The sequence below is a fragment of the Heliangelus exortis genome, chromosome 18 (assembly GCF_036169615.1).
Source record: "Heliangelus exortis chromosome 18, bHelExo1.hap1, whole genome shotgun sequence".
In the NCBI taxonomy this organism is placed as follows: domain Eukaryota; kingdom Metazoa; phylum Chordata; class Aves; order Apodiformes; family Trochilidae; genus Heliangelus; species Heliangelus exortis.
In genome coordinates, this window is record NC_092439.1 from 3,927,272 (window position 1) to 3,948,599 (window position 21,328).

General features: G+C 38.5%; 1 protein-coding gene across 10 annotated transcripts in view; it reads left to right on the plus strand.

The window, feature by feature from the left end:
• Positions 1 to 21,328, plus strand: part of NELL1 (neural EGFL like 1) — a 232,316-nt gene that overhangs the window by 39,830 nt on the left and 171,158 nt on the right. For all 10 annotated transcript variants that reach the window (XM_071762643.1, XM_071762645.1, XM_071762646.1 and 7 more), the window contains exons 5-9: positions 9,714 to 9,810; positions 14,879 to 14,951; positions 15,193 to 15,275; positions 17,224 to 17,358; positions 18,192 to 18,294. In XM_071762643.1, coding sequence (XP_071618744.1) covers positions 9,714 to 9,810; positions 14,879 to 14,951; positions 15,193 to 15,275; positions 17,224 to 17,358; positions 18,192 to 18,294 — 491 coding nt within the window. The remainder of the gene's footprint in view (positions 1 to 9,713; positions 9,811 to 14,878; positions 14,952 to 15,192; positions 15,276 to 17,223; positions 17,359 to 18,191; positions 18,295 to 21,328) is intronic.

A 21,328-nucleotide genomic window follows, 5' to 3' on the forward strand; every position in this document is an offset into this window, starting at 1 on the left:
AATTACATTTGGAAATCCCATCTTGACAATCCTCAAGTTGACTGTAGGGAGGTGGAGACTGATGGCATTTGTCACTGCCCAAAACCTGACAGTCTCCATCATTGCACTGCTTGGTGACAGAGCAAATTGGCAACACTGGAATTGCAGACAGTGGTGCAGGAACCTTCACTTTGATCCTTGGGTGTGGGGAGCTAGGAACATGTGATGTGCTCAGAAGTTGAAGGTCTCAAGGCTTTGGAAACCATGTGAGTGTGGCTCTGGGGTGTTAGAAGTGGCAGCAGCAGCAGTGCAGTGTCCTCTTACTTTGTGTCGTGCAGTGCCATGTGGTGTATTTGGAGCCTGAGCTGTGTGTGGGAAAGCTCTGTCCAAGCCTTTATGATGTTTGGATGGTCCTGCAGTGCTGTATGGGGATCAAGTGGGCTCAGGACTTGCAACTCACAACTGAGTTTCTGGTTCTGTGCTGTGGGGTGAGGGCTGCTCTGCAAATGTGCTAATAGAGAGAATGGTGAAAGCACTCCAGACAGGTAATTTTGAGAGGTGAGGAGGTATGTCATTGCTACACAGATAAGTGTTTAGTAAGCTGGTTTCTGTTTTTGGATAATCCCTATTTCTTCTGGTTTAAGTATTTCAGTGGTAGTAAGAACCATTTTTGTGATCTGAATTACCAGTGTTAACACATTGAAGGAGCAGTAAGGTGATGATAGTTTGATCCTCAACATAGGAATGAAGGTATTATGCAACTACCAGTCCTAATAAATATTTTAATATCTCTGACCAGTCAGTAATGAAAGAACTGGCAGAAACTGTGTTACTTAACTGAGCTGCAGTTTTAGTGGATTTCCCTTCAGCATGCCAAAAGTGAAAGCAAATGACTAGCACACTGCCAAGGTGTGCAACTTGGGAAGACTTCTTCAGCCTTAGGTGAGTCTTTGTCACACCAGCCACTTACCTTAAACTCAACTAAAAGATGTTCTGAGCATTCTCCCAGGGGTGAAATCCTGGCCTCAGTGAAGGTTGCAGTGAAACTCTCATTGACTTCAGCTGAGTCACACCTTCACCTCCTGAGCATGTCAGATGTTGTGAGAAAGGAGCTCCAAACCTGAGTGCTGTCCCTGGAGAGTGCTTTTCTGTCTGCTTGCCTGGCAGTTTCCATCAAAACTTAATTTAAAAACCAATATAATGGCTTGCTCTACATTTACTGTATGTTTCATACATCTCAGTCATGGCCAGTTAGTTATTACAGAAAGAGTGCAATGTTGTCTTGCAAAGCACCGAGGCTCAAATGGGCATTTGAAAACTACCCTGGGAAAATGGAGATGTGGATTATCCAATGAACTTGTGGGACTGAGGAACAAGGAATGAATCTGCCCTCTGTGGTCCTATAGAGACAGCTGCTAATGGTGTGGAGTGGCAGCTCTGGGAGAGCCCAGCACCATCTCACAGTACTTAAGAAAGCATTAATAGGAGGGCTTTGGATGGAAGGTGGTAGCTAAGGCAGGGTGTTAACAAGCAAAGCCTGTGGTCCTCAGCCTGCAGTTGCCTTCAGTCACAAAAGGTAATTGGCTTCTGGAATATGGATGAGATTATTCTATGATTATACACAAATCATTTAGTGATGACATGTGCCCCTTAATGAGACAGTCCTGTGACAAGTTACACTGGGAGGCAATTAACTTCTCAGCAGATGATTCTTTGGAGGGGGGGAAAGAAGCTGTTTCATACAAAGGTTGCTAGTGGCTGGCTTCCTTTTAAATTAATTTCTTGTGGCAGTGTAGAAAGGAGTTGAAATCAAAAGCTTGATTCCTCTTACTGTCACAGCAGTATTGTTGTGCTAGGTAAAGTGGCTTCTGGGGCTGGGAGTAGCATGAGACAGAAAAGAGGAAGGCTGCATATATTTTGTGAAGAAGGGCAGGTTCTAAGCTGTGAGTTGACTGTACTGTAAGTTTTGCTGTAAATGTCAGGTGCAAAGATGTGTGAGCTGCAGATCTTGGGGCAGGGACATTCATGTCCCTGTGTAATGCAGGCAGAGGTAATAGAAGCAAAGATTCAGCATTGCCAGATTGAATTCAACAAATGTCTTGTGGCAAACACCAACAGTAATCCTAGTGGGTTTTTTTGTTCTTGCTTTTTTGTTTTTTTCCCCCATGAGAAAATGGAGATTTTCCATGTAACCATGGTTTTGTAACCATGGTTTTACCTCTTTACCAAAATTTTCTTTAGTTTATAAGAATTGTTGATTTTTATAAGGCAAGTCAGTGTATGTAGACTCCTCCCTCAGCACTTAGGGTGCTTTGGACCCTGACACCACCTGTCAGGAGCACCAAGGCTGCTGTTGTGATTTTTGTGCTTCCTCACAGTGGGGTGAGGAAGAGAATCAGAAAGTTGAAAGTGAGGAGAGGGGAAAAGTGACCTGAGGTAAAGACAGTTTAAGAGGTAAAGCAAAAAGCTGTGTACACAAGCAAAGCAAAATTGGGAATTAATTTATTTCCCATCAGCCCACAGGTGTTTAGCTATTTCCAAGCAAACAGAGCTTTATCTCACGTAACAGAAACTTGGGAAGACAAATGCCTTATCTCTAAATGTCTCCCCCTTTTTCCTTCCCCCAACATGCATTGCTGAGCACCAGGCATGGGGTAGCTCTTAGGTCAGTTGGAATCAGCTGTCCTGGCTGTACCCCCCCCCAGCTTCTTGTGTACCCCCAGACCACTTGCTGGGGGGACAACTGAAACCCAGAAACAGTTGGACACTGTGAGCACTGCTCAGCATTAGCTGAAACACAGGTGTGTGTAAGCAACAGTGTTTTGGTCACAAATCCAGAACACAGCCCCAGATGAGCTCCTTTGATGAAAATTAACTCACAGTTAAAAGCAGAGCAGTTGCCGAAGGTGAAATGTGCAATAACCATCTGGGTATCACACTAGCTGGCTTGTTACTGAAAATCCTGTATTTCTGTTGGAAAAACATATGGATAGTGTGTGTGCAGTAAAGTGCAAAGTGCTCTGGGTACATTTACATGTAAGATAAAATTGCCCTCGTTCTTGTCATGATTTTTTTCCCCACAACTCTTGAAAATCTGAACCAAATGGCCAAGTTTCTCTTTCTGCCTTGAGTTTGACTCATCCTATTTTCTGTGTTACTTGTGCTTTCAGGAGTGCTGTGTTTGTTACATGGAGATAGTTAAACACTGCAGCCTTGTAGATAGGCTGTTAGCCTAGGGCTCAGCCACTCTTAAGACTGTTATCATCAGGAACCAATTATATCTCTCTTGTCATTTGCAAGGTAAAGTTAATAATACTGACCTTGGCTGTAAAGGGGTTTGGATTCACCTCCAGATTACCAGGTGAAAGACCATGCATGTGTAGTACTCTGAGAAAGGCAGATTTCTGCCCCTCACGTGGCTGATGTCATTTATGAGTTCAGTCCTCTACTTTGAATCAGTAACAATGGTTGGTTTTAGTTTAATGTCAAAATATTTTGTCAATAAGTCTGCAGAAAACTGAAAAGCCTAATGTGTAAAGATAACCCCACATGGGCAGGTAGTATCTCTGAATTTACCTCTATGCAGTTGATGTGTGAAGAACAACCCCTCAAACCTGACAAGCAAAATGTACTTTCTAATAATCTCTGTTTGCATCTGCTTGATTTTCTCCTCTTAGAGTGCCTTGAAAGTTTGTATTTCTCTTAAATGAAAAAAAAAAAAAAAGATTTATCGCATTTTATTTAGATATATTTTTATTTTAAAATTTATTTTCGTAGTTGAGATATTAAACTGAGAAGTAGATCACATTCATTTTATCTCTCTGATGAGGACAATAATTGAAATTGTCTGGGTGTCAGTTTGAAGTGAACTTCAAAACTGAGCATGTGATCTTGAGTCTTTTACCTAATATATATTATTACTGGGCAGCTCCTATTTTTTCTCCCAGAGCTTAACAGTAACTTTTGATTAAATAGTTGCAGTTACTATTGTATATTCAAAATTTAATAACAAAAGGCTTCCCTCAAAACCTGAGATTTTAATCTAAATTGCTTTCCTCTCTTAAGAGATTGTGAACTCCTATGCTAGAGCAGAGGGAGATAGCACAAAAAAAAAAAAATAAAAAAAAAATCAGAATTTCCCTTGGGAAGATTATTTTTCTGAAACAGAACACTGGAAACTGAATGAATAATTCAGCTCAAGTTGCTTCAGAACTGAATGCATGTCAAATAATGCATCCGATCTGTAAACACTATCAAGAAAATCCAATCATGTTGGCATTGACACATTTTCATTGGGAAGCATATAGAAAACAGGTTGAAAGAGAAAACTGTAATGATATCCTTGTATTCCTTTTCAAAATCAGTTCTTAATCCCTTCAGAAGAATAGATAAAATGCCAATATTGTATCTTAAAGCCAAGGACTGATTTAATCATCAGTTTCTTTACATAGTTGGGGTTCAGAAAACATGAAATTTTTGAAGCATGTGATTATTTTTTTTACAATGTGCTGTGTGATGAAGCCTGACTTTGTCTTTATCAGATGTACAGAGGTTTTGCAGCCTCAGCTGGAGGTGGTAACAATGATCAAGGCAGTCAGTACCTCTGTGTGTTAGATTAGGAGAGACTGGTGCAAAACATGGGGAGGAACCATCCTCTGACTTTGTAGTGCAGAAGTTGTGAGTGCCATGAACAGGATGATATTTTGTGTGTCTTTTCCACTCCCTTCTGGTGACTGAAAGGACCTGAGGATCCAGATGGAAGTATAGAGGGTAGTGAATGGGTGCAAGAGAAGGTCAGTCTTGAGGATCAGGCTTGCAAAAATCTGGTTTGATAATCCACCCTGATGCCAGCAGGGGCTTCTGTGTAGCCATTGGAGGGGACTTCAGAGAGGGATTAATTTACTCCAAGATGAATCTCACCCTAGAAACACTTCTCTATTCATTAAATAAGCATGTCTGGAGGACTAGCTCCACTCTAGGTCTAAACTTCTAAGACCATCTAAACTTGGGTGCAATGAATTCAACATCTGATCATTAAATGAACATTTATAGCTTCATGAGAGTGTGGTAGCCATATCAGGAACAAAAAAACCTTGGATTAATAGGGATGAAGAGATGAGGATCGTAACATGCCTCAGCCACAGAAATATTTAGATGGCAGCTATCTGTTTCTTAATTGAATTGCTAATAAAAGAAGTATTTCTAGTTCATATCTAGCCCACAGATTTGAGAAAGAGTGGGCCCATTTTTAAAAGCCTATTCATGTTTTAGACCTGAAAGGATTTGGAGCTGTCATGATTTGGTGTTCTGCTTTGTAGTAACTGTTGAAGTTGTAGCTTGTTTTATTGCTCAAAATTTTAGGAAGCTGCATCTTCTGAACACTCCATGTTGGCTGATGTATTCTAATGCAAACAGACACAAATTTTATTTCTATGTACTGATAAATATTTCAGCTATTTCTAAAATGCTTCTGGCATGGCAAATGTTGTATGGATGAAGTCGAGCTGCATCTCCACAGAAGTTGAATTACTCTTCAAGTATTAACTTATGTTTTTTTTAAAGTTGCATGTAAGAAATATTTTTTCCCTGCAAGAGACATTCCACGTCATTTTTTTCCAGATGGAAAAAACCCAAACTTCAGTCATGCCCAGTGTAGGGGCTTAAATCAGAGGCAGTGTCCCTCCCTGGCTCAGTCTTTGTCATCCTGGCTGATCAGTGTCTCTGAATTTCAGTTTATTTTGCCAGAACATTGTGAAGGTGATAAAATAATTTTAGTTTGCATGCATGGAAGGGGCCTGTCTCCTTGCTCAACAGAGCTTGATTTCTAGAGAGGTTCTTTCTCTATGCAGAGAAAGCTCTGTGTGTGTGTATTTGCATGCAAATATTTTAGATACCCTTCCTTTCAGGAATCCACTGATTATCTTATAGATTTTCTGTTTTCTGTATTTTGTATTCATTTTCTCACAGACACCTGCTTGGAATGTGCCCTTGACAAAGGTGTTCCTGAGGATTGCATAAGAATACTTAATAAAACAAAAGTGTGCAGCTAGGGTAGAGGTATAAGTACAAAACACAAGGCTATCATGAGTCTCTGTCAATTAACAGGTGTTTTTCTTACTGCATTTAGTTAAATGGATCCGTGGCTGCTGAATGTATTCTGAGCATGAACGTTCCAAGAAAGAGGAATTAGTTCACAGTTTTACTACTAAGTTGATAGCTTAGCTCCTTTGAAATACATGAGCATAAAGTAGGGAAAAATCAAGCTATCTCCTGGACAGTGAATGCAGTAATTATAAATCTGAAAGTCTGAAGCATGGAGTAGAGCTTCCATTAACCCAGAGACCTGGGTCTCCTCATGTTGGAGGGGCTGTAGAGCCTGCAGTAATTTTAGATACCACAGTTCCCTGGAGTCCTCTTTCTAAGCATTCCTCTTGTCAAGTGTGTTGAGCATTTTCTGTGTGGGTGCCAAAGCCAAATGTTTTGGCAACTGATCTCCAAGGAGCTCTAGACCAGCACTTCACAAACTGGAAATGTAGTGGATGTAATTTAGCTATTCATGTGCCAAATACAGAGTATTTGTCAAGTGTGGAGAAAGCCACAGAAGGTGACACACCTCAGCCCAGAAAATCAAGCAAGAAATGAGAATGATGTCTTAATGGGGTTTTAAAAAAGAAGGATCCTTCTGTGTCTATTCAGCAACTGTAGTTTTTCTGCTTGAAATTCACCTCTTCAAAAAGAAAACCAATCCAGGAAAAGGAGCAGAACAAGGGCTTTTCCCACTTCACAAGCAAGAGTTATAACAGAATTTCACCTTTAAGCAGTAACTTTTGTCATTATGCATTAAAATGTTTGTGCTTTATGGGTTTGTTTCAGGGTAGAAAAGCACTGAAAAATCACCTGAACCATCAGGAACATCTGAGAGATTTATAAGTGGGTAATCCTAATGTGTAGGTGAATATCTGTGCCCAACTACTTAGCCAAGTGCTTTTTATGAACAGGGAGTCTTTGACACTCATTGAAGTCTCTTCCAGTCCAGAAAATCTGCTTAGGTACTGTAAGCTGCAGTGCTTACAATGTCCTTTTGACTTACAACATGAAGTGGCAGGCAGGAGATGTGCCCAGTTCCTGGCTTTACTGCAGCTGCACATCAGTCAGCTCTGCTGGCTTTCACCTGCCCATGCCTGTGCCTGGTGGTGCTCTGTTCACTGAGATCTGAAAACTTGTGTTTTCATCTTTATTAAATGCACTGAGTGGGAATTAGGAATGATGTTGTGTTTCTTGGCTTATATTGGTTCAGTGTAGTTTGTGTTTATGTAGTTGTTCTGCCTTTGTGTAACCACTTCCAGTCTTGCTGGAGAAGTCTCTTGGATTTTATTTGCATCACTCTCCCTTTTCTTCAGGAGTTGCAGAGCTCTTGTTTGGGTTTTTGTTTGAAATTTAATTCTTTTTCATTGGATAAATACTATATGGTGAACCATATTCCTTGTGATTCCTTTATCTTTTTTTCCCTGACTATTAGGAATTCACATGTGCTTTTTGACACTGTCATTTTCTAAGAGTGTAAGAGAGGATTAAAGGAGTAGTGAGAAACTATGTGGATGCTTGCTGGGGCTTTTTTTGCTGATGGGTTACAAGGTGCAGAATAAAGTAAGGTCACCTTGTTTGCAAAGCAGTGTCAAACAAAACATTTCCATGGACATGGGAAGGTAAGCAAGGGCTGAGCCTTCTCTTGATTCAAGTGGCTGCTACTCAGGGGGCAGATCCACAGAGAAGAAAACCAACCAATTTCGTAAAGATATATAGAATATGGCACAAATGAACCCTTAATTAATCCCTTAATTTAAGGTAAATGCCTGCCTCATGATTGGAATTAGAGTAGAACAGTAATGGAATATGAGGAATCGTGAGCCATGTGTCTTCTGGAGTGTTCTGAAGAGTCTCTGGAAGGAAGGTCACTACAGCCTTTTCCACACAGGTTGAAAATCTTTATTAAATTGTCAGGAAAGACAGGAGAAACCATTTTAGCCTGTCTGATGAACTCTCATAGAATAATCTCAGTTTGTATGCTATATGCTAAGAAGTTAGGTTTTAAAATATGTAATAGTAGACAGACACTGAAGAGTTCCTTTACAAACTTTTACTAGACCAGGTGAGTAAAAATAAAATATTTAAGAACTACTGCTGTTGAACTGTTGCTTTATTTTAAACACAGGATTTTATCTCCTAGCAGAAATGAAGTTCTTTATGGAATATTGACTAATCTTTTTAGGAGATGAATTTTTTTTCCAGTGAGAACATTATTAACCCAGTTTAGGAATAAAGATGTGTTATATGTCCAAAGAGAAACTGCTAATGTCAGAGTGTAATTCAGTGATTTGTTTTCTCAAGGAGTGTGCCAGTTCCTTGTTCTTCATTCACCCTTTTGCAGCAGTTTTGTATTTGAGTAGATTTTTTATTTTGCATGAATAATAGTTTTCAAATTCTGATAGAGAATAGTGCATGTGAAACTCCTGTAATTCTCAAAACATGGCTTAAAAGAATGTAATTTTCTTTTATTGTTTGAACAGGTAAAACAGGTCAGCATTGTAATTATATAGATAGTAAGAAGTGATTGAGTAAAAGAGGCAGAAATTTTCTGTAGTTTTGAATGTATCTTGTTGATGCAATGTGATGAATTAGGGCCTATAATTATAATAAGCTTGAGCAATAAAATCATGAGTATTAAAAGAAGTCTTCTATGTAGGTTTGAGATTGCTGTTGTGCCTTTTTTAAGGAAACAATGTTTGCCTCTACTTTTTTAGATTGCTTCCATTTTGTTTCAACAAATGGTTTCCTTCTTTCCTGAGTCAGCAAAAGTGGGTGAAATATGACTCTTAACACTTTGACATAAGAAACTTCAGAGAGTTTCCCTGAAGTTCTTTAATAATGTGAGATTATTCTAGGTGTCTGCAAATATATGAATTTTTCAACAATGTGGCAACTTACAACACGAAAATCAATTATTACACTTGATCATCTGTGCTAGAAACAGTTGCAGTGTAAATGAGAAGACAACTGAGCAATGAGTTGTGTGCACTGGCTTGTGGTTTTTTTTGGTGCCCATTTTTCATATTAATTTTAAAGAAATTGCTTTAAAGTTGCAACACACATGAGCAGACAGGTCCAGTGAATTCAGTAGCAGAAGTAAACAGGGGAGAAGTGGATAAAATGAAAGGTCTGGGTGCCAGGGATAAATAACAGAAATGCAGAGACAAAAAGTCTGTGGGAGTAGAGGTAGAATAAAGTTTCCTTGTGAAGTCTGTTAAAAATTGCCCAGTCTGTAAAACCCCCAAGGGTTGTTTCTCTGGTTGAATCTTGTTTGTAATCGCACTTTCTCTTCTGAACTGGTAGTTCTGTTAGAAGCTCCCCTAGGCAAGGATGGTCCCATTTTATTGGTTTCCATGGTGTGTTCTGGCATTGTGTTCCTTCAGCACAGTGCTGTGCAGTTGCACAAGGGGAGTTTCAGTTTATACATCCTCATATATTGGTGATTTGGATGCTTCTTTTTCTTGTTTGTTTTTCTATTTGCTTTTAAAGTTGTAATATACCTTCAAAACTGTAAGTGATATTGTGTTTAGTGAATTTTATTTATTTATTTTGTTCTGCTTTCCATCTTTTATGGTTAACGGGTTTTCAGTAGGAACTTTTCAGAGGAAAAAGAGAATTCAAGTAATGACAATGTATTCCCTCTACAGGATTTATGAACGCATCATTGATCCCCCAGAAACTAATTTGACACCTGAAAGCAATTTGTGGCTTGGCCAGAGAAACAGGAAACATGGTTTCTTTAAGGTAAGCAGATATGAAATGGCTCATGAAGGAGGAAATTAATAACCAGTTAACAAGGTACTTCTGATTGGTTGTCTTACACTGAAATCTGATTTGTATGAATTTTAGTAGAAACTGTTCTCTTGGGAATCTGAGGCAGGTCCAGCACTTAAAAAGGATCTCTCCCTGCAAGGCAGAGTATTGCAGTCACTGTGGCACCCAGTATTTGGGGTTCCATTTCCTTTCCTTACTGTAGGTTTCACCTGCACACTGTGCTCTGCCTTAACACTCCTGGGGAAAGAAAGAGACTGTGCAGACAGCATCAGAGTCAAGAATAGACTTTAATCTTTCCAAAACAGCTTTGCTGTGGTCTCCTTGCCAGACAGTGGTGGTCTTAATAACTCTTGGAGGTCATTTGCTCTTTGAGTTTGTCTGCAGAATATCCTGACCCTGCTGCTGTTTGCCTTAGGTGACTCTTTTGCCTCTTTCAGCACTGACTTTTGGAGCAGAGCAATCTTCTGGCCTGAGATCCTTCCTGCTTTGGCAGATACAAGTTATATGCTGTGTGTTTGCCTTGCTGCTAAACTGTAGATTTTTCTCTTCCTGGAGTACCTTCACTTCTATTTATCTCAACTAAGTGTGTGGCTGTGTTTCTTGGCAGAGGGTGAGAAGGGGGTCAGTGTTTTTTAGTTTTTTTGTTTTTTAATTAGCTTCTTTGTCCTTCAGAGCTTCCAAACAGCCCCAGCTGAAAGGCTGGCTAGCTGGCAGGACTTGGGCTGCTCCTACCTTCTAGCTGGGCAGCCTGGCTTTTTCCTTTTGTAAAGTTTCCCCATGGTGTCATCATTGAGTAGATGACCACAGGCATGAGGGGCTTTGCAGAGGAAAAAATGGACTCAAGTAATGGTTATATATTCCAGGTTTGATTAATGGCAATATATTTCCAAAACTGCAAAGGACAGAAAAACAACCTAGAACTTAAAAAGCCCTCTCTTGCATGTCTTCTTTTGGCCTCTGATGAGGCTGTATAATTTTCTGGTTGAGGATGAATATTTTTACCAAGCAACAAAATACCCCAACAAACGAAAACTTCACTCTCCCTCTGGAAATTAATTCTTTTGCTTTATAAGCAAACTACAGAGAAGTTTCTGATACTGTTTTCCAGTTTTGGATAATAAAGCATGGTGCAAGTGTTTATCAGTGATAGAGCCACTGGTGCAGTGATAGGCCAGCTTCCCTATCCTTGATATTGGCATGGATTTGTTGCCAAGGTGATTTACCACCCACTCGCTTTCTCTTTGAAGCTGTCAGTTCTTAAGACAATTTTACAAGTTGCTGTTTTCCTGAGGACCTCTCCTCAAAGCCCCCGGATTTCAACAAGCTAGGACAATTATTTTATGCTAAAATTATTTAAGGATACCAACCAAGAATTCTAATTGTGAAAGACTTAAAACTGAAGTGACGGTCCCACAGTTTCTCTGAACCTAGAGTACATTTCATCCTCCAGCAGCTGAGCTGTCACTGTGAAGTGAAATTGATAGTATTATTTTATTCTACAGCTGTTGTTTTTTTTACCTCAGCTGCTTCCCATAATTCCACAGATGGTAAGCATATGTTTATAGCTACATAGGAAAAAAAAGGAGTTATACTGGATTTGCCCATTTTAAATTCTTATTTTATGCAGACAGTCAGAGCCTGAGAACTCTGGGATATTAGATGTTTGCAAATTAATATTTCTATGCATTAACACTTTGGAAACAGCAGGGTAGCTAATGATATGCTAATGAGCTGACAGTTTTTATTGATCATAATGAAAGCTGACAAGTGCCTTACTTTGCTTTATGCGTGCTTGAATATTTTACTAACTTTCTCCAGGGCAGATATATAATTGGTTGTATTTTTTTAATCCTGCTTGAGAGTTTTAGAAATCTGGTTTTTTTTTTTTTTTATGTTACTCATTGCAAAAACTTGGGATTTTGCCAGTTCATAAAGAGTGCACATCTCTTTCCATATATTTACATGCTCAGCAGGGCTTCCCTTTCTTTTTCAAAGAATTTGTTTCACTGTTTTAGCATATAAAAAAATAGATCTATTTTCCTTAATGTAAACAGAGATCTGGAGGGAAATAAGAGCGTTAAAAAAGAATTAGCATTTTTGTATGTGTGTTGGAGCCATGATAATGTATGTAACAAAAAGCACTGGATGATGTTCTATCATCTTTTACTGTTCCAAAAATTCTCTTTTTTTTTTTTCCGCGAGAGTTAATTATTTGTTGCATCTCTCCATGGGCCATATTCTCTTGCCTATTTTATATTACAATTCTTTAGTATATTAGCATAGTGAGGGGAGGATATGATAACCATAAGTCACTGTGGTCAGTTGTTGATGTTTTTCTTAATTATTCTTTTGTTCTGCAGCCTTACAGTGATTATTCCACAAGTAGCCCTGTTACATCTGTGGTCTTGCTGGGGAGTGAAGTGCTCCATGGCACAGCCAAGAGAGCTGAAGTCTTGCCTCTTACCATTAATATCTCTTACTTGTAACTTACCTGCTGTGATGAAGCATTTAGAGTTCAGACAAGACAGAATGGTTTTAGCACATCAGTGGCACGAGCAAATGTGGAGCTGGCTGTGTTTGCTTTGAAGAGAAACTCATGAGCTCCTTGGAAAAATACATGCTGCCCCTTCAGATTTCTTTGTGTGTCCCAAAAGCAAGATGGGGGTAGTCTTTAGGGTTAAAGACTAGTATTGTATTCAAGTTAGGAAACAAAAGTGCAACTGAAAGGAGGAAGAGGTGGATACCAGATATCCAGGGAGCCCTGAGTCTAGTGTGAATCTGATGCTGTCAGGATCAGAATTATCTGCAAAACTCATTTTACCTCTGGGGAGAATCCTTCTCCCTAAGGCTCCCTCCAAAGACCTGCTCCAGAAATGAGCTTATTAATGCATTGCTGACTAGGTGATTCCTGTCAAAAGACAGTAATTTTCTATCTGCTATGGGCTCTATTGATCCTGGGGCTTGTATAGACCTCGTTGGCATTTTTACTGCACAGCAAAATAAGTTTATTTGGCACTGGAGTCATTTTGATCTGAGCTGTACAAACTAAGGTGTGGTGAAGAGTGGCATGGTCCAGTGGTGCCCTGGCCAATGCAAGCTCTGTGGCCTTATTATCTGTCTTTGGGAGAAGAAAGTTTAAAGAGCATGAGAGGCAATGAAGGAAATGAAAACACAGAAGTGGAGAGCACATGGGTTACATGTGAGCCTTTTCACCCAGTGTAGGAGTCCTCTGTTTAATAGAGATGTGAAAAGTACAAGAAACAGGGCTTTTGTATTGCATACTCATGGGATGGGCTTAATATTTAGGGCTGCAGGTCTGAAATTCATCTTGTAGCTGGTAATCTCTTCACAGATGAAGGTTTTTCAAGCTAATGAGTCTTGCTACTGATCTGCAGTTCTGGTTGTAAGCAGCTGAATGGTTTAGTGATAACATGAAGGTGATATCTGCTTGAGAAAGGCAAAACCAGGAGGATTGACCACTGACATCTCCTTGTCAAAACCAAATCCTGCTGTTCTTTCACAAATTATGTGTTGAGGAGCTCCACCCTGTTCTTTAGTGAACCAGAGCCCTTGGCTTTCCCTGGGAAGCTGTGCATGCCTAATTCTTCTGCCTGTGGCTGCAGAAAGCAACCTAATGCTGAAGGATAAATAGTCCAGGCTCATATGTGTTACAGTAATTATGGCTATAATAAGTGTTTGCCTATAATGAAGTCTATTAAAATAATACATCAGCAGAATTTTCTGCACTTTGAAGGTTCAGTTATATATTTGGTCATATTCCTTCTGTTTCAGAGAGTTTCTAGACTTAGAAGGCATCTATGTTGGTGAATTTAAGTTGGTACATTTTTCCATGGTAACATCCCTGCATGTAGCCAGAAATTAAGAAACAAAAAATAATTGCATTGGCTCTTCAGGTTAGATTTAAATGCCAGTCTTTCCAAAAGACAATTAAGTGATGTGGCTCTGATGTAACAGACATTCCTGACATTTAAGATGCACTTTTAATAAAAAGGCTGAGGAAACCCCCTTCCCTTTGGATGATGCCTTGTTAGCTGTGCAATATGGTCTGGTGAAACTTTGTAATCTCATTTACTCCTGGTTAAGCTTTTCACTGAGGAGGCTTAGGCACTGAAATATATTTTATGCCTTGTCTTCTAATTTCTCACTGATGCCTGCTAGCTGAAAGTATATAAAATGGCTTTCAGGTGTTCCTTTTCTAGTGACAGTATTACTTGTCATTATTGTGATGGTTTCATTATTCTCACAGATGAAAAGGTTAATAAATGTATATACCTTTACAAGAAAGACAGTGTGATCTGATTATGTCTATTAGTGTTTTCAGCTAATACTTGATGAGGAGACAGTAAGCAGGAAATGGTGCTTGCTGATTACCCTCTGCTTCATCTCTCCTGTCCTGTTCAGTTCAGTTTCTGGGCCCCATACAACCTGTACCAGCTGGCTCTGATTTTTGGAGTCCTGATTTCTGCCAGTCTTGTGTAGGGACTATTTTTCCATCTGTCTGTGTTAGAGGACTTAATTCTAAGTCATGGCATGAGTACATGAATTGCCTGTTGAGATGCAAAGGTAGTGGCTAAGCTAACCACATAGCTGAACCTCTTGCATTATATTTCTCTTTTCATAATGCTTGGTTTCACAGTCTTATTTGGCTAAATCACTGAAGAATGTTGCTGTGTTTTATTTTTGTCTTTTGGCAAAGTGTGTCATAGCCTTGAATAATGGATAATATTTCACTGTTTTTTTCACTAGTCTCATCCCATTTTAATACATTTAAGCAGCTTATATCTGGTGATTGCAAAAGACAAAGTAGTCTTATTTCTGTGTTTTATGAAAATTAATATCCAAACACACAGAAAGAGAAGAGGAGTTATATTTTCTCCATCTTCAGTTATTGTCCTCACAAGAAGAGTGAGCTGGTCAATATTTTGTACCCACTTAAGAAATGACTTTTGAATCAGCTTGTATAGTTCTAAGTGAATGCTTGTAATCTGTATTACCAATTTTCTCTTCTTTTACAAAGGGTGTTATTCAAGATGTGAAAGTCATCTTTATACCTAATGGATATATAACCCAGTGTCCTAATCTGAATCGCAGTAAGTAGACATTTCTTTATTCTATTTCATGTTTTCCATAGAAATTATTTCTTTGTTTTAAAAATAATAATCTCAGCTTTGTAATTTTTTCACATGCTGACTTTCAGAAAGCAAAATTTCTCTGTAAACAAATTGCATTTTTTGTTCAGATAACCAGTAATATATCAGAACCATTTATTTATGGGTTTTTTTGTCTTTCTTTCTCTTCCTTTCCTTTTATTTCTACTCTTCCTCTATTGAGCATGCCCAACCTGCAGTGATTTTTTAAGTCTGGTGCAAGGAATCATGGATTTGCAAGAACTCCTGGCAAAAATGACTGCAAAAGTAGGTACCTAAGCTTTGCTAATTGTCCATTCACTTCTGTGTTAAGACTAATGTCAGTGTTTATTCCTTTTGTGTTTTCTCTTGATATTCATGGTAGACCCATTTCTTTTTTTTCTCCTTCTGCCAGTAGCCCTATCTGCAGTGGACTTATGGATGTAGCTTCATGGATATCACTTAAGCCTTGTTAAGCTTCTCTTGCCTGCCTTATTATTTGTAAGGTGGTTACAAAATGCCCAGGGTCTTATTTTTGTGAGGAGCCTTGGCATGGTTTCCCTTTTCATGCTGATGGATAAATGCAAGGATAAAGGAGTGAAATCCCTCAACAATTTCCTCACTGTGTGGTGCTGTCAGAGGGTGCATGTTTCCCTGTGGGAAGTCCTGTGAAGTCCTCAGGACTGCTGTAGTGTCCTTCCTGGGAACTGAAATGAGGCCCCAAAATGGTAATGCCTGGGAAGCTGCTGGCTGTGCTGATCTTGATATGTTTTTTACAGTGTAAAAGTGCAGTTCCAGGTGGGGTGTTTTTTTTTGATCGTTTGTTTTTCTTTTTCTGTTTGACTGTGAGTAGGATGATGGGAAGCTACAGTGGTTTCTTTGTTTGGGGTTTTTCTTTATGCTCTTCTCTCACAATACACAGTCAAATTCTGTGTTAGCCAAGGCCTTTCAGCTAAGGCTGTGGTGAAGTTTTGGGGCAGGAAGCTGTGTTCTGGTGGTGACTGAAGCCCTGGTTGCAGGGCAGTCTGTGAACATATTTTGAGGTTAATGCTGGTGAACAATTTGGTCTGTGGTGAAAGGCAATTAATTGTCTCATCTGAAAAAGCCCTGACATGCTAATTACTTAGAGATTTAAGTGCAACTACAACCAAAGCGTAGATGTCTTTAATTTCAGTTACTGGACACGAATATTGAAAAAAGGATTTGCTTACTAGTGCTAGAAAAGCATTATCATTTTTACTTTGCTGCCTTTGAGTGTTCTTTTTCTTCCTAATAGGAAAGGGGGAATTTTATTTTTTAGAAAGTGTGCACGTAATAGTGACAATCCCATTACTCAGCTGACGTGCTTTGGACAGGCTGAGTCTGAATGCAAAATGTGAAGCTTTTAGTTCAGTTTGCTGCTTGTACTGTGAAAGGGAGGCAATTATTCTGAGCCCTGCTGGTGGTATGAGCAAGTTCCAATTATGTGCTGCACTGAGTAACTTGCTCTCTCTTCTGTTTATTATATTTTTGCTTGCTTAGTGCTTTATAAGGGGGAGCAAATAACACAGTATTCATACTGCAAAGACTGTGTGCTTCCATAAAGTGGTGCTGGGATAATCTTTCATGGAGAGTTCCTTTTCTGTTATAGCAATGCACAGACTCATTCATTGCAGTTGTTACTGAAGTATCTTTGTCCAGCAAAATCCTGGGCTTTTTTTGGACTCTGCTTAATTAAAATGTTTTCTTTCCCCTCCAAATCTCACTTGCTATTGTAAGGTCAAAACCTTTCTAAAAGTTGTAAAGTGTTAGTCTGGGTATTGCTTAATAATGATGAGATGGGGATGATTAGGAAAAGTCAGTCTGCAAGTCTTCATGCTTTTTGATTTCTGATCAGGTTGATGAGCAATTAAAAGCTAAAAAAACTCCAACATCAAACTAAAACCAAAAAATTAAAAACGAAAATAAAATAATGGTAGTTTGTGTACTTTTGGTAGCACCTGGGAATTTATGAGGCAATTTTAGTGGGGTTTGTTACAATACAAGACAGTTGCATGAGTCAAGCTGTTAGCATGGATAGTTCCATCAAAATCCAAGGAACAGTGTTAATTTATACCTGCAGACATCTTGGTCAGTGTTTCAAAAGTTTTAGTCAACCTTGGTTTGGCTAAAAATAAGATTACGGCTTCTCATATTTGCTTTTTTAAAATAATGTGTTTGAATTGCAGAAATCTCATCAAGTTGCTTTCATTTATAGTTAAATTATGCAGAAACAAGACTGAGTCAATTGGAAGACTGTCATTGTGAGAAGACTTGTCAAGTAAATGGATTGATCTATAGAGACAAAGACTCATGGGTTGAAGATGATCACTGCAGGAATTGCACATGCAAAGTAAGAATTTCTAAAGAGTTTGAGGAGTAGGATTTAATTAAAATGTGGAAGTGGTCCTTGAATACATAATGTTAACTCTGAGAACTGTGTTTTTAGTATGCATCTAGTGGCTGTATGAACAATAGGGAGGGAAAGGGTAAAATAAACAAAAATTTTACATTGCTTTTGTGCAAACTTTGTAAATAAAACCTGCTTTCCCTTCACAACACTTTCTTATTTGTTCTAATGTCTGTGAGGACTCTACAGTCTTGGGGTGAAAACGTGGCATTGTCTGTGTTTGGAATTGTTTTCACTGCAGTAGTTTTTTTAGAAAAGAAAGCATTATCTTAATAATATTCATAGATGCTTAGTTGCATCTTGCATGGTAACAACATGCAGATTCTGTTTTGTGTGTTCAGTGCTCTAAAAAACTGAGGGACTGAAGAGAATTAGTATGTAAATCTTGTCTTGTTGAAATTATTTGATAAATATCTGAAAAGAATCTTTACTCAAGAAAATAGAAAACTGATTGTTAAAAACCTCCAAGAGGGTTGGCACAACCTCCAGGAAGTGGTACTTATGTTCTTATAAAGATGAGCTTATGTTTCCCACTTAAAGATCTTTGCTCAGGGAAAGTGGAGGAAAACCAGCAATATCTATCAAAATGGGATGGTTCACCTTTAGATCCCTTTTTGATTCAAGTTTATAGTTGGATAGGATTAAGCTTGTGTATTACAGACCCATCCTTCAGCAACAATGCTGTTTTCCTTATATTTTCTGTCTCTTGTGTTTTTATAAAATACTCACTAATTACAACAGTGTAGCTGAATTTTGTCTTAAAAACCTTTCCTCAGAGTGGGGCTGTGGAATGCCGACGGATGTCCTGTCCCCCTCTTGAATGTCCTCCTGATGCTCTTCCAGTGCATGTGGAAAACCAGTGTTGCAAAGTATGCAAGGGTAAGTACATCACATGGACCTTGCAGGTTCACCCTCTATTTCAGCAGAATAAACTTGTCCTGAATGCAGGTGCATTTCATAAAGACTTCCATAGGTCCTGGTAATTCAGGTAACACGAGCCACAGAGGGGAAACTTGGTTTAGGAAGAACATAAGTAACTACTGAGAAGTGAATAAGCATTACAAATCCCTAAGATTTTCTTTTTTTACCTACTACCAGTGTACAATTATTCATCTACTTGTTTGGATTGGGGAAGCTTTAATTTCTTTCAGTTTGTGTCTCCTGTTGATGCTGAGAAACATCAAGCCTATGGACTGAACTGGCTGCAGTGATTAGGAATAAACTGAGCTGTTCTCTTTTTGCCTGTCTTTTATTTTGGGCTTGAAAGCTGTTCAAAACAAACATGACAGAATTTCAGACTTTGGGTTAGTGTCAATGTATGGAGTAACAGTTTGTTGTAATTAATTTCGAAATAAATTAGTAAGAAGAAATAAAACCTAATTTTGTCACCACTACAATTGTGAGCTTTCATTGGTTCCTCTTGAAATGAAAGCTCAAAGTAACATTCCTGGAAGGAATATTCAATATTTGTTTCCTTAATGTTAGTACAAGGAAAAAAGACAATTTATATGCAGAAATTTTATGTGAATACTGATGCCAGTCTTCCCTTAAGAAGCACAAATTATCTCTTTTCCCCCTTCCCTCTAGTCTTGGAGACTAGTAAATTTCACACATGAGTTTTTCAGTAATTCTTAAAGACAGAGATGTTGAATTATTTTCAGATTTATTAGAAAAATAACACTGTTTACAACATTGTATCACCTTTCTTCATTAGTCCCATGCACAAATGTCCTTTAGCTGTGATCTTGTTCTTGTTTCCTTCTGTAATCTCCTTTGAGCTCTGTGTAGTCATGAGTATTCTGCTGTTTATGATTAGAGTACTTTGGTGGTAAAGTGGCCAATATTTTTGTCTCAAAATATTTTTATCTGTCAAATTGGGAATCTAGAAAGCTGTTTTATGAAACTGGAGGCTTCTCTTGAGATGTCTTTGCTGACACGAGTGTGCGGGCAGTGGTCAAAATCTGACACAAAGGAACTGCAGGGCACAAAATTGTAGATTCAATGTATATCCCCACGAGTCAACTGTGTTCCTGTTATTTGTAATGGAAGATGAAGAATCAAACTTGTCTTTTGTCAGTGATTGGCACAAACTTGACTCGTTATTCTGACAAGAACTCAGCATGTCAGTCAATGGGAAGAGATGTATGGAAGTTGATTGAAATTGATTGGAAATGCCAGCTCCTTGACAAGAATGATGTGCTAGGGCCACAGTCAGTCACTTTTGGGTAGATAGTAGTAATTGCTGAAGCTTTCTGAAGAGCTTCACCACAGGTGCTAATTTCTCTGTGCTTTTCCTATTTAGCTCTGATAGAATCATCAGTTGTAATTTGCTGTCTCTAGGAATTATTGAATTGCTGGATTATTGAACAGTTTCCTGTCTTAGCTGAGTGTTAAGAACAAAGTAGCTCTAGTGTCTGATATGTTAAGGGTTTTAAAAATGAGGTGGTTCTGTTTTGATCCCTGCCATCTTGTGTTAGCCTTCCAACTAATCTTTGACAAAAGGCTGTAATTTTGTTTAAAATCACATCATTTATCTGAACTGTACATTAACTTGCTTTCTGGTGTGTCCATTCCTTCATTAAAAGCAGCCATGTCAAGAGACTAGACAGAAAGAAAAAGGAAATTTCTCTAATTATTTTTCTCCCACAAAATAGCTCCTTTGATTCCTAATTTACTTCAATTCCTAATTTAGACAAAGCTTCCTGATCTGAAGTTTTCTTCATAAGTGAGATCACAAGTCAGGCAGATTTTTTTTCTGAGTGTATGTTTAAACAAAGAGCCCTTAGAAATAAATTTTTTCTGAAAGTTTATGGAAATTGATCTAGCAATCTTTTCTGATGAGAATTTGGAAATCAAAATATGACAGTTGCTGCTGTGAAACAATGCTACTGCTATAATCTCTAAGGGATACACACAGGTGCCTTTAAGGACTGGGTCCTCTTATCTTGGTATTCAGAAGAGAAACTGAAGTAGAACAGTTACTACACAGTCTGTGAATTCTTTTTCTTGAGAACCAAGTACTCTGAAAGCTTCAGCTTTCTGTGTGTATGTGCCTTGACTTGGGACACTTTTAAGGCTTTGATCAATGGCAACATAGGATTCAAACCTTTTATCTGTCCTTTCAGTGTCACAGGTGAGGCTGCCACTGGTCAAGTGCAGAGGGAACTGTAACATCACAATAAAAAGTTATTTTATCAATGTTTACCATTGATCTTTTTAGTAAGGTAGAGTGCCTGTGTGATAGATCCTTGATTTGTGTAAAATCTTCACAGTGAAAGTGTTTTGTTTAATTGATAGATTTATTGTCCTCCTATGGAACTGAAATTTAGACACCTAGTTCCTAGAGGACTGGGGTGGTTAAGGTAGTAGCTGGGTGAGCTGTACAGTACTGGGAGCTTGCTGGAGGCTGCCTTCCTCATGCTGGCAATAGTACCAAGCCAAGAAAATTGGCTTGGCCTTGAAATGAAGGAGGAGAGCTCACATGTTTAAGTTTGGTTCAGTTGTGGAGCTGGTTGTCTTCAGCAGAGGGGTCAAAATTCAGACAGTAATTTTTTAGTAGGAGCTTTTGGTTTCCTTGGAAATCTGCTTATTTCATATGTGCTTTAAGAATATTCTTCTGAAATAGAATTTGACAATTTGTTGATTGAGTAGAGTAATTTGCTGCATCTAATCCATTTCTGCAGTGCTTCAGTGGGTTGAAGAGTTCAACTTTGTGCCCACAAAAAATTTGAAGGTTTAATTGAAATCCATGCTTATATTGTTCTCTTGATGTGCAGTACACTAATAAGTGTCTCCAGTTCTTGAAGTGAGTTATTAAGACCTCTAGTAACACCAATGCTGTAACTAATCTGCAGAATGTGTGTAATGAATATATTTTCTATGGAATACTAATTAATTTGGTCCAGGACATACT